Genomic DNA, 17,989 nt, shown 5'->3' with positions numbered 1-17,989 from the left:
ACTAAACAAGACAGGGCAGGACAACCCCAGTGAAATAAGTGCATAGAATAAGGCCAAGTAAAACAAATTATTATTCCAACAATAAAATATTTATTAGTTTTTTTCATTCTTTTACCAAACCCACTACTAAGGAAAAGTGACTCACTTTTTCTAGATATTATATAAACAAGCATGTAAAGAAGGTTATCATACAGTTTATAATAAAACTACAATTGTCTATGTTAATTTCCTATGGACAGAGGAGCCTAGTGGGCTACTGTCTGTGGAGTTGCAAAAGAGTTGGACAGGACTTAGCGACTAAACAACAACAACTATTAGACAGCAACGTAATTAAGATGGAATGAGTGAATAATAATACACAGCAGAAAAACTGCATATCAGGAATCCATTCATATGGAATCTGTATGTGGGTGGCCAGGCTACTCTTAATGTAGGTGGGAAGTGTATACATACCATTTTCCTTACGCAAGCTGCCCCTGACCCTTATTTTCTGGGAGGTACTATGATTAATAGAAAAGCATGGGATTTGGGAGAACTGAGCTCTGGTCTTATCTCCGTACCTAATTAACTGTATGCTCTTAAGGGAGTGGTTGTACATTTGGATCTAGAATATATCAAGTAACATAACAGGTTTGGTAAAGATAATTTCCAAGATTCACTTTAGAATTGTGATTTTTCAAGCCTTTTATCAATTTTATTCTTAATGTTTTGTATCTGGAGAAAGAAGGTCACATATGTATACAAATTGGGAACTTTAATTTTGACATCTGTATGAATGTAAGGAGAGTGTGTACTTGAATTAAAAGAGTTTGATAATTTTTCATTTGATTAAATTATACATTCCAAAAAAAATTATACATTCCATGAATTTTAATAAGAATCATATACATATATGCTTCAAATATCAGGCAGGTTTGGCCTTGGAGTACAAAATGAAGCAGGACAAAGGCTAACAGAGTTTTGCCAAGAGAACGCACTGGTCATGGCAAACATCTTCTTCCAACAACACAAGAGAAGATTATACACATGGACATCAAAAGATGGTCAATACAGAAATCAGACTGTATTATGTTCTTTGCAGCTGAAGATGGAGAATTCTATATAGTCAACCAAAACAAGACCAGGAGCTGACTGTGGCTCAGACCATGAACTCCTTATTGCCAAATTCAGACTTAAATTGAAAAAAGTAGGGAAAACCAGTAGAACATTCAGGTATGACCTAAATCAAATCCCTTATGACTATACAGTGGAAGTAACAGATTCAAGGGATTAGATCTGATACAGAGTGCCTGAAGAACTATGGATGGAGGTTCGTAACACTGTACAGTAGGCAGTGATCGCAGCCATCCCCAAGAAGAAGTAATGCAAAAGGGAAAATGGTTATCTGAGGAGGTCTTACAAATAGCTGAGAAGAGAAGCAAAAGGCAAAGAAAAAAAATGAAAGATATAGTGATCAGAATGCAGAGTTGCAAAGAACAGGAGAGATAAGAAAATTTTCCTAAGTGATCAATGCAAAGAAATAGAGGAAAACAATAGGACAGGGAAGACTAGGGATCTCTTCAAGAAAATTAGAGATACCAAGGGAACATTTCATGCAAAGACGGGCACAATAAAGGACAGAAATGGTATGGACTTAGCATAAGCAGAAGATATTAAGAAGAGGTGGCAAGAATACACAGAGAATATACAAAAGAGATCCTAATGACCCAGATAACTACGATGGTGTGGTCACTCACCTAGAGCCAGACATCCTGAAGTGTGAAGTCAAGTGGGCCTTAGGAAGCATCATTGCAGAAAAAAGCTAGTGGAGGTGATGGAATTCCAGCTGAGCTACTTCAAATCCTAAAATATGATGCTGTGAAAGTGCTGTATTCAATATGCCAGCAAATATGGAAAACTCAGCAGTGGCCACCGGACTGGAAAAAGTCAGTTTTCATACCAATCCCAAAGAAAGACAACACCAAAGAAGGCTCAAACTACCGCACAGTTGCACTCATCTCCCACTCTAGCAAAGTAATGCTCAAAATCCTCCAAGTTAGGCTTCAACAGTATGTGAACCCTGAACTGAGAACTTGCAGATGTTCAAGCTGGATTTAGGAAAGGCAGAGGAACCAGAGATCAAATTGCCAATATCTGTTGGATCACAGAAAAAGCAAGACAATTCCAGAAAAACATCTCACTTCTGCTTCATTGACTATGCTAAAGTCTTTGACTGTGTGGATCACAACAAACTGGAAGAGATGAGAATACCAGACCACTTTATCTGCCTCCTGAGAAGCCTGTATGCAGGTCAAAAAGCAACAGTTAAAAACAGACATGGAACAATGGACTGGTTCAAAATTGGGAAAGGAATATGTCAAGGCTGTATATTGTCACCCTGCTTATTTAACTTATATGCAGAGTACATCATGCGAAATGCTGGGCTGGATGAAGCACAAGCTAGAATCAAGAGTGCCGGGAGAAACAGCAAGAACATCAGATATGCAGGTAACTCCACTCTTACAGCAGAAAGTGATGAGAAATTAAAGAGCCTCTTGATGAAGGTGAAAGAGGAGAGTGAAAAAGCTGGCTTAAAACTCAACATTCAAAAAACAAAGATCATGGCATCTGGTCCCATTACTTCATGGCAAATAGATGGGGAAACAATGGAAATAGTGACAGACTTTATTTTTTGGGGCTCCAAAATCACTACAGATGTTGACTGCAGCCATAAAATTAAAAGATGCTTGCTTCTTGGAAGAAAAGGTATGAAAAACCTAGACAACATATTAAAAATCAGACATTACTTTGCCAACAAAGGTCTGTACAGTCAAAGCTATGATTTTTTCCAGTTGTCACGTATGGATGTGAGATTGGACCATAAAGAAGGCTGAGTGCTGAAGAACTGATGCTTTTGAACTGTCGTGTTGGAGAAGATTCTTGAGAGTCCCATGGACTACAAGGAGATCAAACCAGCCAGTCCTGAAGGAAATCAATGCTGAATATTCATTGGAAGGACTGAACTGAAGCTTCAATACTTTGGCCACTTAATGTGAAGAGCCGACTTATTAGAAAAGACCCTGAGGCTGGAAAAGATTGAAGGCAGGAGGAGAAGAGGGCAACAGATGAAGAGATAGTTGGATGGCATCACTGACTCAACGGACATAAGTTTGAGCAAGCCCTGGGAGCTGGTGATGGATGGGAAAGCATGGCATACTGCAGTCCACGGGGTCACAAAGAGTTGGATACCACTGTGCAACTGAAGGTCAACAATGCTCAAATTCTTAATTTTTTAATATTTAGGACATATTTCCCCCTAACTTATTTTTTTCCTTATAATGCTTAAAACATCCTCTTGTCTTTCAAACTAGGGGTAAGATAATTCTGCTAATCAAGAATTGTGAAACATTTAGATGTAATATTTGAAAAAGTGTTAATGAAACTCTCCAACATTTTACTAATTTTCATTAAACAATACAATATGAAAATGAAGCAGCTAATCTAAAAATTCATGCTGGATGCTTTTCATTTTTTTCTACTTCTGTGGCTTTAAGTCAAATGTTTCAGATTGTGATATTTCATCAAAATTGTTTTCAGATGACTGACACTAGTATATTATTTCTAGTATGAGTTAAACTTTTAAAATAATTTATCCTAATATTTTCAGCAATCCTCTTTGCATTACTTACTTATCAAATATTACTCAATCATGTTCTAAATGTGCTTGAGGCTCTCATGAAAACCAAGAGATTTTTGTAAGCTTTCAAGATTAATTTGCTATTAACATGATAGTTCTGAAGTAGAGGGAGAGGAGGGAATTGTAGTGCTACCCACTAGGGAGTGTTTTCAGGATGTCATTAAACTCTGACTCAGTTTAGCATGTATTTATGAATCCAGGGACTTATTTTTAAAACAGTCCACAGGGAAACAGACATGGGACAAATATAGAATAGAAAAGTAAGTCTTTCATGTAAAGTGAAGTCGCTCAGTTGTGTCCGACTCTTTTCGACCCCATGGACTGTAGCCTACCAGGCTCCTCCATCCATGGGATTCTCCAGGAAGAATACTGGAGTGGGCTGCCATTTCCTTCTCCAGGGGATCTTCCCGACCCAGGGATTGAACCTGGGTCTCCCACATCGCGAGCAGACACTTTAACCTCTGAGCCACCAGGGAAGCCCCTAAATACAGTATTTCTGTATTCATGTAAAGGAATACAGAAATACTTATTTGGGATCATTACTATAGTTATAAATGTTAAACTGTAGAAGATATAAAGCTTCCTAACCAGGAAATCCAAATTCACACTAACAGGCATACTTTTCATATGTTGTGTAATGAGCTCCCCACCTCTCTTTTAAGGCACTGAATCATGGTTTGGTCTTGGTACAAGACTTGGTAAGAACAGCATAGCTTTATAAATTCTTATACAAGCTTAACTAAAAATAAGATTTATAAAACCAATAGACTGTTGTGATTCTGATCTTTGTACAAAACGTGTCATATTTGTCCCAATAAAATAGGTCTTGGTTAATGAAATTCATTCCCCAAATGCTCCATGTACTAGTATTATTTCAGGCTGACCCCCTTGATGGTATTACATTCTGAAACACAGTAGCTCATTAGGAATCTTTAGAAAGTCAATTATTTAAACCATTCCCTTTAAGAAAACAAACCTATAGCATATACTGAAAAAGTCCTAAGGAGAGTATAAGAAATATAACTAAGCCTTTCCATAGGATGAAAGCAGAAAAGGGTTTAATTAAAGGTTTTATATATTAAGTTAATTGCAGATGGTCTCTAGGAATTAAAAGATTACTTCTATAAAGCTCCTTAAACCATAATGGAATCAAAGGAAAAGGGGTGATGAAAAGATACTTAATACCAGTTTATTCAACAATGAAAACAGAATAAACTAATTCTAATGTGCCAATTAACCCTATTTTTCAGCAGCTGATTTTACTACCTACACTGTGTCACTGTGTCCCCCACTTTGGGACTGAGTTTATACTGTTTCTGAAGAGAACTATGGTAACCACAGGCTTGCCAGGTGGTGCTAGTGGTAAAGAATCTGCCTGCCAATGCAGGAGATGTGGTTCAATTCCTGGGTTGGGAAGATCCCCTGGAGGAGGAAATGGCAACCCACTCCAGTATTCTTGCCTGGAGAATCCCACGGACAGAGGAGCCTGCCGGGCTACAGTCCATAGGATCGAAAAGAGTTGGACATGACTGAAGCGACTTAGCACAGACACACGCATGGTAACCCACAGAGCAAAAGATATAAGAAGTATGTTAATTCAGGAAATGTTACTTTAACCATCTAGACCTGGAAGTACTTATTAACTTTTTAATTTTAGGGAATAGCATTTATTTATTTATCAGTTCATTTCTCAAATGCTATCTACTATGTGGTAGGTTTTATTCTGGACACTGATAACCAGTGTATCAAAGTTCTCTGCTCTCAAGAAGTTTATATTCTAGCAGAGGAGATAGAAAATGAATACTTTCAAATAGCACTAACTGCTATCAATAAAACAAAACAGGAAAATTGGGAAAGAGAATGACCAGGAGTAACAAGACCACACAGCCATGGAAGGCTTCCCTAAGATGATATTTGAGCACAGACCTGAATAGTGAGATAAGAACCAGTCATTTAAAGAGCAGGTCAAAGAATTCTCTAGATAAAAAGCAAGCATGTTCCAAAGAACAGAGATTAGGTCAGTGGAGTTGGTAAGGAGAAAGTGGTGCATCTTGAGGTGGGAGAGGCAAGTAGGGTCTAGTCCATGCAGGGCACTGTAAGCCACAGTAAGGAATTTAGATTTATTCTAGTACAAGGAAGAGTAACAAGGAGGTTTTAAAGAGGGGACTGATATAGTCTGATTTATGCTTTAATGATATCACTCTAACTGCTATGTAGAGAATGTATTATAGTGAAGAAAAGTGGAGGGAGTGGACTCCCAGGAGTCCAGGGGAGACACTATGGAGATGTGGACAAGGGTGCCAGTGATGAAAATAAACTCAAAATGGGTCAAAGATCTAAACGTAAGACCAGAAACTATACAACTCCTAGAGGACAACATAGTCAGAACCCTCTCTGACATAAATCACAGCAGGATCCTCTATGACCCACCTCCCAGAATATTGGAAATAAAAGCAAAAATAAACAAATGGGACCTAATTAAAATTAAAAGCTTATGCACAACAAAGGAAACTATAAGCAAGGTGAAAAGACAGCCTTCAGAATGGGAGAAAATAATAGCAAATGAAGCAACTGACAAAGAATTAATCTAAAAAATATACAAGCAACTCCTGCAGCTCAATTCCAGAAAAATAAACGACCCAGTCAAAAAATGGGCCAAAGAATTAAATAGACATTTCTCCAAAGAAGACATACAGATGGCTAACACACACATGAAAAGATGCTCAACATCACTCATTATCAGAGAAATGCAAATCAAAATCACAATGAGGTACCATTTCACGCCAGTCAGAATGGCTGAGATCCAAAAGTCTACAAGCAATAAATGCTGGAGAGGATATGGAGAAAAGGGAACCCTCTTACACTGTTGGTGGGAATGCAAACTAGTACAGCCACTATGGAGAACAGTGTGGAGATTCCTTAAAAAACTGGAATTAGAACTGCCTTATGACCCAGCAATCCCACTGCTGGGCATACACACCAAGGAAACCAGAATTGAAAGAGACATGTGTACCCCAGTGTTCATCGCAGCACTGTTTACAATAGCCAGGACATGGAAGCAACCTAGATGTCCATCAGCAGATGAATGGATAAGAAAGCAGTGGTACATATACACAATGGAGTATTACTCAGCCATTAAAAAGAATACATTTGAATCAGTTTTAATGAGGTGGATGAAACTGGAGCCTATTATACAGAGTGAAGTAAGCCAGAAAGAAAAACACCAATAAGTATACTAACGTATACATATGGAATTTAGAAAGATGGTAATGATAACTCTGTATGCGAGACTCTGTGGGAGAGGGAGAGGGTAGGATGATTTCGGAGAATGGCGTTGAAACATGTACAATATCATATATGAAATGAAACCAAAAAAAAAAAAAGGGTGCCAATGATGAAGAATGAAGTGAAAGGATTCTGAATAGAACTCTGATCTGACTGGAACTAACATGTGCTGTATGAGGGGCTTATTAATTTTCTTTTTGTTAGAATTGTAGACTGAGAGCTGGGAGTTTAAAGGTACGTATTCTAATTCCCTACCCAGTACAGGAATACCAGTGCAGGAAACTCAGAGAGTCATTAGACTGCTTGTGACATACTCAATATTTCACAAAACTATCTTGTTTTAAAGCAGCTCAATATTATACTGAGCTGAAATTCACTCCAGCATTCCATTCATTTAGTCAATCTATATCTATCTTGTGATAATTACGTGCTGGGTATTATGACACACTAGGAATTAGATGGTATCAAATACACTTCATGCCCTCAGGGAACTCACTGTCTCTGAGAGAGCTAAACACAGACATTGAAAATTCAATAAATAAATAATTTAAATTTTATCCTCTAGGGTTACTCATTATACATATTCTTTCTTCCTTTCAAATATTTAAAATTCAAATATTGTATCTCCCCTCATCATTCTAGGGAGGGGAAATGTAATAAGCAGAAAATGAAATAGATATTCCTGATGGCTCAGATGGTAAAGCGTCTGCCTGCAATACAGGAGACCCAGGTTCTATCCCTGGGTTGGGAAGATCTCCTGGAGAAGGAAATGGCAACCCACTCCAGTATTCCTGCCTGGAGAATCCCAGGGACGGAGGAGCCTGGTAGGCTACAGTCCGTGGGATCGCAAAGAGTCGGACACGACTGAGCAACTTCACTTCACTTCACTTCATGTTAGGTTTTAAGGCAACAGGTTAAGGAAAGATAAGGAATCTTAGGCAGGTACAGGCATTGCTGTTTTACATAGGGTTGGTCTGGAAGAGTCTCTCTGATAAGAGAACATTTAAGTAAGGACTGACGAACAGTTGCCAGGCATTGCACTAGGTCCTGGGGACTAGCTTTATGTCCATGGATGGCAACTGGGTGAGGCTAAAATCAGCAAATCTACCTTCAGCAAATTAAATTGCAACCTGAAAATGAGTAGGAACTACAGGGATAAAGAATTGGGCAAGACAAAGCAGGTGCAAAACTCAGGAAGTGAAGAGAGAGCACAAAGAACAAGGAGAGGGAATGACTGGGCTCCTAGTTACATCACTGATCTGAGAAAATCCTTCTCTGAATGTGCTTTAATTTTGTCCATGTTCCCCTTTGGGAATGACTGGTATCATTATCTGCTTTATTCTAGATGCCATATCTCTATTAGTGCAATCAGCGATTTCAGGCATAGTCCACTGAATTTGGACTATATATATAGGGTAATCCATCAGAGCCACTGAATTTTTTTGCACATGAAATGCCTATGACAATGACTGTCATAGGTACTCGAGGCATCCTACTCTTGACAGAGCTTATGCTCTAACCACAGTGATAGGAGAGAAGAGATCAGGGAGGCAGTTGGAGACAGGTATGGAAAATGGTCTCTCTGTCAAGCCTCCTTGCTTTTTCTTTCTCCTTTCCACTGCTCCTGGGGTATATAGCTTCACTGTGTACGAACACCCTTGCTTCCTGCTACAGTAAGTCTGCTGAGAAAATATAAGGGACAAATTAAATACATCTATTTTAATGCCCTTTGAGAATTCTTCAGCTATCTAAAAATCACATAAATTCCATTTTCCAGCAAACTAATATAACTACCGTTTATTAGTCTGAGCCCCAAGCATACCCCTATCTCAGCTGTCACTACATAATCTCATTACCTTATAAGCAAGGCTTTACTGCTATCTTCCAGTTTATTCCTATGTGCCTTCTGTACTTGGTTTCAATACCCCTTACTTCACTCCATGCCTGTCCTCTGTTTATGCTGCTGCTTTAATAAGTTCTGCTGTAAAAGTGGCCCCTTTACAAAGTATCTTCTTTAACTTGGAAGAACTGACATCCTAGAAAAGTAGGAAACAGTGCCAGTATAAGTTACTTAGTGTGAAAATGCTGTGTACCTTTTGCTCTCACCATTGTTTCCAGGTGGCTGAAATATATTGGGTTGAACAAAAAGTTCGTTTGGGTTTTCCTGTCAGTTATGGAATTTCAGTACAATACAACTAATAAGCTGCTTCTGCTTTGCAGCCCTCTAGGGTTCTGACTGAATCTAGTGGCATATATCTAAAATCACTCAACAGTCCTCCTGTTCTGGCACCAATGTAGAAAGCTTACACCTCCTCTCCTGATGTGTGACAAGGCATATATTCCATTTCACACAGTGATTTGGAAAGAATGTGACTGGCAGGTTCTTAAACATTGAAAGTGAAAGTGAAGTTGCTCAGTCGTGTCCAACTCTTTGTGACCCCATGGACTGTGGCCTATCAGGCTCCTCTGTCCATGGGATTTTCCAGGCAAGAGTGCTGGAGTGGATTGCCATTTCCTTCTCCAGGGGATCTTCCCGGCCCAGGAATCGAACCTGGGTCTCCTGCATTGTAGGCAGACGCTTTACCATCTGAGGCACCAGGTGGGGGTATCTTAAACATTAGGGCTTACCAAGTGTCACTGCAATACACGATATAGGTTAGCTCTACTTCCTGAAAATTATAATTTTATTTTCACTCCACAAGTATCAGAGACATAATAATGAAAAAGTCAAAAGAAGTCCTTGGTTTCATGGAGCTTAAAACTTGGTGACAAGTGATACTATAACCACAAATTTAGATAAACTTACAGTTTCGCCTCTAAAGCCTTTTTCACCTCTGGGTCCCTGAAAGACAAAAGAAAATGTAGGTTTATTTTTTATCAAATGTACTTGAGGCTGTATACAGAAACATGATAATTAATAGGCTTTTTTCCCCCCCTATCTAGCAAGACTTGTTTAGCTAAATCTACACAAATTCTAGTTTTCTTTTCTTATGTTAAGCGAAGCAAAACAAAAACAAATACACTGTATTGATTTCATCATATCTGTTTTGCTATTCCTAGTTTTACCTTAAAGTGAGATAATGTCATGCTACTTATTCATTCAATTAAGTCAAAGCAGCTGATCTGATAATCAAATGCAAAATAATTTAGAAAGGAAATTAACAGATTAAATTCTTCTAATATCTGTTTCCCTCAGCCTTTTAAAACCTTGCTTCCAGAGTGGTTTCCTTCTTCGCTTTTATCCTCTTTTTTTAAAATCCTCCTTCTGAGCTACATCCTACAAATTTTGAAATGTTGTATATACTTTCATTCAGTTCAAAATATTTTCTAACTTTCTCTGAGACACTCGGATCCATGAATTGTTTATAAGTGTGAGGCTTAATTTTCAAGTGTTTGGCGCTTTTCCTGTTATCTTTCTAGTTTACTAATTCTTAGTTTAATTCCATTATGGCCAGAGAACATACCTTATATGGCTTCTATTCTTTTAAGTGTAATAAAATTTGTTTTATGATCTAAAATATGGTTTATTTCAGTAAATGTTCTATGTGCACATGAGTGCTGTTGCTGGAACTACTGTTATTTCTGTTATTATTTTCATGTTCATCCTTGTGGAAATTGTGTATTTTTTTAATTAAAAAATGAAATAATACTATTCATCTTTTCTGTAACATGAATATGCACCCTCAAAATATTAATGCTTTTCTGTATCAACCCACAATTCCCACATAACTATAATGTTTGCTGCTGCTACTGCTAAGTCGCTTCAGTCGTGTCCGACTCTGTGGGACCCCATAGACGGCAGCCCACCAGGCTCCGCCGTCCCTGGGATTCTCCAGGCAAGAACACTGGAGTGGGTTGCCATTTCCTTCTCCAGTGCATGAAAGTGAAAAGTGAAAGTGAAGTCGCTCAGTCGTGTCCGACCCTCAGCGACCCCATGGACTGCAGCCCTCCAGGTTCCTCCATCCATGGGATTTTCCAGGCAGGAGTACTGGAGTGGAGTGCCATTGCCTTCTCTGGAACTATAATGTTTACCAGTATTTAAAAACATATAATAATATTTTAAATAAATTGCCTATTATATATTTCTTTTTCTAATTTTTGTCATGATAGACAACACTGTGATGAATATCCTGGTACTCTTAAAATTTTTTTTTTTAATGAAAATTATCCTCCAGAAAGTTTGTTTGAAATTGCCTTATACTTGCAATATACAGGAGTATATGTACTTTTTTTTTCCCTGACACATGTTCTAATGTACTATCACTTTTTGTTAATCCTGCAGGCTAAAAATACCATCTCATTATCTAATCAAAATTTATATTACTGATTTTGTGTTTCCTATCTTGTATTTAATTCATTTTAAACTAGGTATTAAATTTTAAAAGGGGCTTCCCTGGTGGCTCAGTGGTAAAGAATCTGCTTGCCAAGCAGGTGAACCAGGTTCAGTCCTTGGGTCAAGAAGATCCTCTGGAGAAGGAAATGGCAACAAAACCACTCCAGTATTCTTGCCTGGAGAATTCCATGGACAGAGGAGTCTGGTGGGTTACAGTTCACAGGGTCACAAACAGTTGGACATGACTTAGCGACTAAACAAGAGCAACTTTAAAAAGCTGATTTTTAAGGTAGCTTTACAGATGTTCTTTTTACACTCTCTCCCACCTCTAATCCAGCATTGACATGGTATATATCTATATATTTTTTCTAATCAAATATTGACAAATATGTTTATATGTGGATGGGGTGATTGGTCATATTTTATAATGCTGATATCATATACTCTTTTATGCATGATACATTTCATGTTAAATAATACATCATGAAACAACAGTCAGCCAAACTAGATATAAATTCTTTCTAATAGTTTCATAATATTCCACAAAGTGGCTAGATCACAGTTTACTCAACCATTCTTCTACAGATGAGCATTCATGCTATTTCATACATTTTTCCCCCCAATACAAATGGTGCTGTGAAAAAAAAAATCTTTGTTAAATTTCGTTAGTGTATTGAGTACTTTTATTTCTATGGGACAAATTCCTCAAAGTGGAACTTCTTGGTCATAGCATATATGTACATTTATTTTAACAAATATCTTTTAATAAAGGCTGTAATTCACATTTCTAACAAAAATATTACTCTTCCTGCAACCTTTTCTGAGAGGTAGATGCAATATCTCATTATTACTTCAATTTATGTTTCTCTGACTAAAAGTTAGGAGAGTATCTTTTCGGATAGTTACTGACCTTTTGATTTGTTCATGTCTCTGTTTTCTTTTTCATACCAATTTACAAAGCTCATATATTAACCCATTATACGCTGTTTGCTTTGCAATTATTTTTTCCCAATTGTAGTAGTTTTATTTATGGAATCTTTTCCCATACAAAATTCAAGTATGTTTTCTGTTCTTTCATAGTTTTCAGATGAAGTGGCAGAGGTTGAGAAAGTTAGATAGCATCACTGACTCAGTGGATATGAGTTTGAGCAAACTCCAGGAGATAGTGAAGGACAGGGAAGCCTTTTGTGCTGCAGTTCATGGGGTCACAAGAGTGGGACACAACTTAGTCACTGAACAACAAATAAAGGTCTCCCCAAACCTTAAGCTATACTTTAGCTTCCTACTTTTTCTAAGATTTTTAATTGTTTCTTTTCTTTCTTTCCTTTTTTTAAAAAGTTCATCAGAGATTTTTTAAAAATTGGGTGAAATAGGGTTCCAATTTCTTACAGCAGTAGGAAGACTGAAAGGAATTTTGTCCTCCTTCCTCACCCCTCCAGTACTTTGCCTGGAAAATCCCAGGGATGGAGGAGCCTGGTAGGCTGCAGTCCATGGGGTCGCTAAGAGTTGGACATGACTGAGCGACTTCACTTCACTTCACTTTCCCTATCACTGGGGTAGGAATGGGTGTGTGGCTGATCAAAAGACATGAAAAAAAAAAAATGGGAGACTTCTAGAAAAGTTTTATTTTTCCCAAGACAGGGATATAGGTCACTTTTTCACTTTGGATAATTATATCTAGATGTGATAACTGAGATATTGTAGTCATTTGCCCTAAACCTAATTATGAAGATAACATTTAGGATGGTCTCAGATAACAAGATTAAGTCACCAAATACTGAAGCCCTTCCTAACTCTGAGATTCCCATGGTAAGATGTAAGTTTCCTTATTGTTAAAGGCAGTTTGATTCAGGGTTCCTATTACTTGCAGCCCAAATCATACTGATATACCATTTTCCTTATAATTAAATTCCCATGTAGTCTGAGATCTAATTCTGGGCTCTAAACTGCTACAATGATCTATTGTTTGTACTACCACATAGTTTCATTTACAAAGACTTTGAAATAATGTTTTCTTATTTGGAAGAGCAAGCCCTCCATCCCCCACCACTATTTTTTTCCACAATGCATTTTGACCATTCTCAAATGCTTATTCTTTCATAATGAACTCTCCTTATAAGTTTCTTTTGAGAATAGAAAAAAATAGAAGATGGAAAAAATTTGATGTGCATGCTGAACATTGTAAGGGCCTTTAAGAACTATCTATAAACAAAACACAGTAAGATATTTTAATTGAGCCACTTCTTTATCATATTTTCCTTGACCAATTAATACTTCACATTTTTGATGGAAGAGAACAATCATTCCATAATCAGAACAGTATGTGTTCCTTAGCTTGCAAAAGAACCACCCACTGAAATATGAGAATTCTCCCACTTAAAACCTCCCACTTAGACTATATAGCTCTGAGTGGTAAATGCTGCGAATCTAGAGTTACATATTTCATTTTTTTAAAAATCAAAAAGCCAATAACTTCGGTTATGAATTCTTCTCTAAATTTATCAATGAGAATACTAACAATATTTGAAGGATACTGTTTTATATTTTTAAACTCTGGTCTCTATATATATCACACTTTCAAATGATTCAAAATATTGATTCCTTGCAGAGAATGAATATTTCCTTTCCAAGTCTCAATTTTCCTCTTGTATATTTACACTATTTAGTATTATAAACCCCTCCCATGACTATCTCACCATTCACTGTCTTATTTTCCTATTTTATTTCATAGCAAGATTCCCTAAGGCACTGGCATATATTAACTGTCTCAATTTCCTCTCCAGACATTGCTTGAATGGAGTAGAAAGAGCACTGCTCTTGAAGTAGGAAATATTATCTATGTTATTCACTACCTGTGTCATCTTAAATAACTAAGTGAACTTTCATAAACTTCATCTGTTTACTCCTGTCTTGAATGCAAATAACCATACATGCTCCAAAGTCTGCTTAAGAATTTGAGAAAAGTTATTATTACATATTTTTATTTACTTCCTTCCTCAGTGCAAGCTGTACTCCATCTTCTACTGCAATTTATCTTCTTAAAGATCACTGTTAGCTACTCCTTTCTGGAAACTGACCTTAGTCTTGTGCTTTTCTGGGTTTTCTGTTATTTCCACCAACTATTTCTTTCTAAGACTGAGTACTTTTAAAGACTCAAATCTTGGCTGTCTGTCTATCTTTTCTTATGCTCTCTCTTTCAGAAAATAGATTCTTTTGCTTTCCTGATTATGATGCTCAACCCCTCCTCCCCTACCCAGTTCTATTTTCCTTTCTCAATTTGTTTTAAGTACCTATCACACTCTATGTATCTTCTTCATTACATTTGATCTCTAAATTCTCACGAATAACTTTCTAGATGAAAATGTACATTTTTGCCCTTGCTTCTCAAATACCCAGAGTGATTCCTTGTGGATTACTCTAGAATAGGATTAAATTAAAGAAAAAAAAAAAAAGAAAATGGAAAAAAAAAAAAAGATCTGTATTGCAACGAACTTACAGTTCTACCTGTTGGACCTATTATACCTTCTCTGCCAAAGGGGCCAGTGTTTCCCTGTTGAGGTTAAAAAAAAAAAAAAAAGAAAGAAAAGAAAACAAGTCAGTTTCATTGCCCGTATTTCAGAAAAGTTCTAGAAAATGTCTTGCACGATAGCAAAATAGTCCATGTCCACATAATTCCAGTTTTTATTACAAAATCTTATGGTGTTAGCAGAAATCACAGTAATTTTGATCTGACTAAATTCTGTATATAATTATAATTTTCCATGAGGAGAATTAACCTATAATTTCTAACAAACTGGTAAATCAGTATTACAATTTTTATTTGGTTATAGTTTCAATGATGCCATTTTATATGTATGTCATTGCATAACAAATGCAATTACTTTAAAAAAGGAGTACAGAGGGTCATCTATATAATTTTAAATAAATTTATTTACAGATGTTGAAGGAGCAATTGTTTGAGTGGCATGCAGCCTGGAATTGACAGAAATTATGGGAAAGGACCATAGGGCATCCTTATGCCCAACTAAACTTCTGATTGCTTGGTCAGAAATAAGACTGCCTAATTCACAGGGCCATTGTAAGAATTAAACGTGAAAAACAAGTTATTCAGTCAATCAGATGTGGATTCAAATAATGACTCCTTTACATACTAGCTATATATGGCTTTCACTGAATTACCTTGTGGAGATTTAGTTTCCTTATTAGAAAAGTAGAGATAATAGCTTCTCTCATGGGATTTTTATAAGGAATAAATGATATAAGGACATAAACGAACATCAGTATTTTGTACATAATAGTTTTTTGCTAAATATTAATCTAGCAAAGCTTTTCACTTGTCTCTATAATGACTTAATAAAGGAATATTTACAATTATAATTTATTTGTGAGCTAGTTACCAAAACTTTATTATTTTAAAGCTGACAAAATTTCTGGAGCTGCAAAGCAGTATAGGCTTAGATCCTGGCTTACAGAGACACAGTGCTTAGGACAGAGGCTAGGCAAGCAGCCAGCTTCTCTTTGACAATATCAATAAAATATTTAATTACCTGAGAACTTATTTGCACCTGGAGAAATGTTGAGAGGGGTCTGTAAATAAACATTTCCCATGACAACACTGCTCTTTGTATTATGGAAAACAATTTATTGGAACAATTAGGGAAGGGGTGTAGGGTTTCTAAAAATTGACTTTTCATTTAATATTTGCATAAGACAGTGGTTTTCAGTTGTTAAATTCTTCAAGATTCAGTCCTCCTATGTCTGAACTGCTCACCTTCCTCTCTCTCAACTCTGTCCATCCCTGCTTTAGGAGCTGCTATTAGTCATAGAGGGGCTTCCCTGGTGGCTCAGACGGTAAAGAAGCTACCTGCATTAGTCATAGAGGAGCTACTACTACATTCAAACCAATGCTTCATTTTTTTAAAATCTTTTTTTCTCTATAGTTTTATAGATCATCTCATCAATTAGGAGAGTGTGGTTAATAAAAACAAAACTAAGAAAGCAATCAAACAAAACAATAACCAATAACTGCTGGTGACTTATCTATGCTATTAATGTTTATGTTCTTTACAGTTTACAATTTCAGGCACTAAACAGCTAATTGGAGTTCTTCTGAGCCCTGATCTTTCTAACTCTTTAATTAATTTCTCATCACTCTCTAGGGATACCCACCCCTGAGCAGAGCGATTGGGAAACATTTTTCAAAGTGTTGTCTGAGGAATTCAGGTCATAGACAAGTTCTCTTCCAGGTGGTACACGAGGGTGGTCTCTAGTTCCTGGTCATATTAATGTTTATAACATGAAACCACTTTATGTTTTTGTTTCTGGTGTAAGTTAATAAATACATTATCCAGTAGTCATATTAATTCCTTTTTTTTTAAGTAAGAACCAAGAAGCATGGGTGGCCTGCAGGGTCTTTTGCTCAGACTAATATATGAACTAACAGAGGTTGAGAACCTCTCTGCATGTGCTCTAATGAATTTCTATTTTAAAAGTAATTTTATTAAGTTATTCATTTGAAGTATATTATTTGTAGACTTTGTAACCCTAATTCCTGCAATGAACAAAGAAACACAATATATGGGAAGGCAGAATGACTTTATATTTACCCTCTGTCCAACAGGGCCTTTAGGACCTGATATTCCAACAATGCCAGCATCTCCCTGGGGACCCTAGAAGCATGATTTAAAAAAAGCCAAAATATGAACATTTTACATTTGAAATAACCTTGTACCAATCTATTAAGAACTAGCCCTTAAAAAATGGAACATGATAGCTAATGATGTACAAGCTGAAGTATTTTGGAGGAATTGTCCTGAGGTCTACAACTGACTTTGAAATACATCAAAAGTGGACTGAGATAGAGGGAAATAGGAACAGATGATTGGATGGGTACATAATAAAGTGAGTAAAATGTTATTGTAGAATCTAAGTAATAGGTATATGCATGTTAACTCATTCTCTCAACTTTATGGTATGTTTGAAATTTTATTTTGAAATGTTTGGAAATTTTATTTTGAAATGTTTGGAAATTTTATTTTGAAATGTTTGGAAATTTTATTTTGAAATGTTTGGAAATTTTATTTTGAAATGTTTGGAAAAACAGATGAGAAGATGCAGAAGCAAATTATTCAATAAAACTGCTAGGAAAATATATAGTTACATAAGTTTTAAAATTAACATTCAGAACTCAATTATATAATTCTACACCAACTGAAATTTTGCCGATTAAAAAAAACAGAAGCTCAAGTCAGAGATTAAATATTGGTGTTTCAACACCCTTTTTTTTTTTTTTTTCTAGATAACTAGTTGCTGCTGCTGCTAAGTTGCTTCAGTAGTGTCCGACTCTGTGCGACCCCAGAGACAGCAGCCCACCAGGCTCCCCCATCCCTGGGATTCTCAGAGACCAGTAGAAAATATGTAAACATACTTTGGGACCTGGGAATCCTTGGAAACCCATCAAACCTTGAATACCATGTTCTCCCTGTAATGTGAATAGAAATGATTATCATTATTGTACGATGGTGGCCTGGTATGTAGAATAATAAGTGCTCATTGAATTTCTGAGTTGGCACCTACAGGTTGCCCTTTGATGCCAGACTCTCCACATGGGCCTTGATCACCCTGTGCTCCTTGGTGACCTCTTTTACCTGGAATTCCAGGTTGACCAGGTAGCCCTTGCTCACCCTATGGATAAA

At 36.7% G+C, this 17,989-nt stretch overlaps 1 protein-coding gene across 3 annotated transcripts in view; it reads right to left on the bottom strand.

The window, feature by feature from the left end:
- COL24A1 (collagen type XXIV alpha 1 chain) overlaps positions 1 to 17,989 on the bottom strand; it is a 392,387-nt gene that overhangs the window by 23,458 nt on the left and 350,940 nt on the right. For all 3 annotated transcript variants that reach the window (XM_024990097.2, XM_024990098.2, XM_024990099.2), the window contains exons 50-54: positions 17,871 to 17,978; positions 17,722 to 17,775; positions 16,901 to 16,963; positions 14,791 to 14,844; positions 9,768 to 9,803 (exon numbers count right to left, since the gene is read on the bottom strand). In XM_024990097.2, the coding sequence (XP_024845865.1) occupies positions 9,768 to 9,803; positions 14,791 to 14,844; positions 16,901 to 16,963; positions 17,722 to 17,775; positions 17,871 to 17,978 (315 nt within the window). The remainder of the gene's footprint in view (positions 1 to 9,767; positions 9,804 to 14,790; positions 14,845 to 16,900; positions 16,964 to 17,721; positions 17,776 to 17,870; positions 17,979 to 17,989) is intronic.

Source organism: Bos taurus, chromosome 3, assembly GCF_002263795.3.
Source record: "Bos taurus isolate L1 Dominette 01449 registration number 42190680 breed Hereford chromosome 3, ARS-UCD2.0, whole genome shotgun sequence".
NCBI classification, from domain to species: domain Eukaryota; kingdom Metazoa; phylum Chordata; class Mammalia; order Artiodactyla; family Bovidae; genus Bos; species Bos taurus.
Note: the sequence above shows the minus strand (reverse complement) of the source record. Positions and strands in the feature narration are given on the sequence as shown.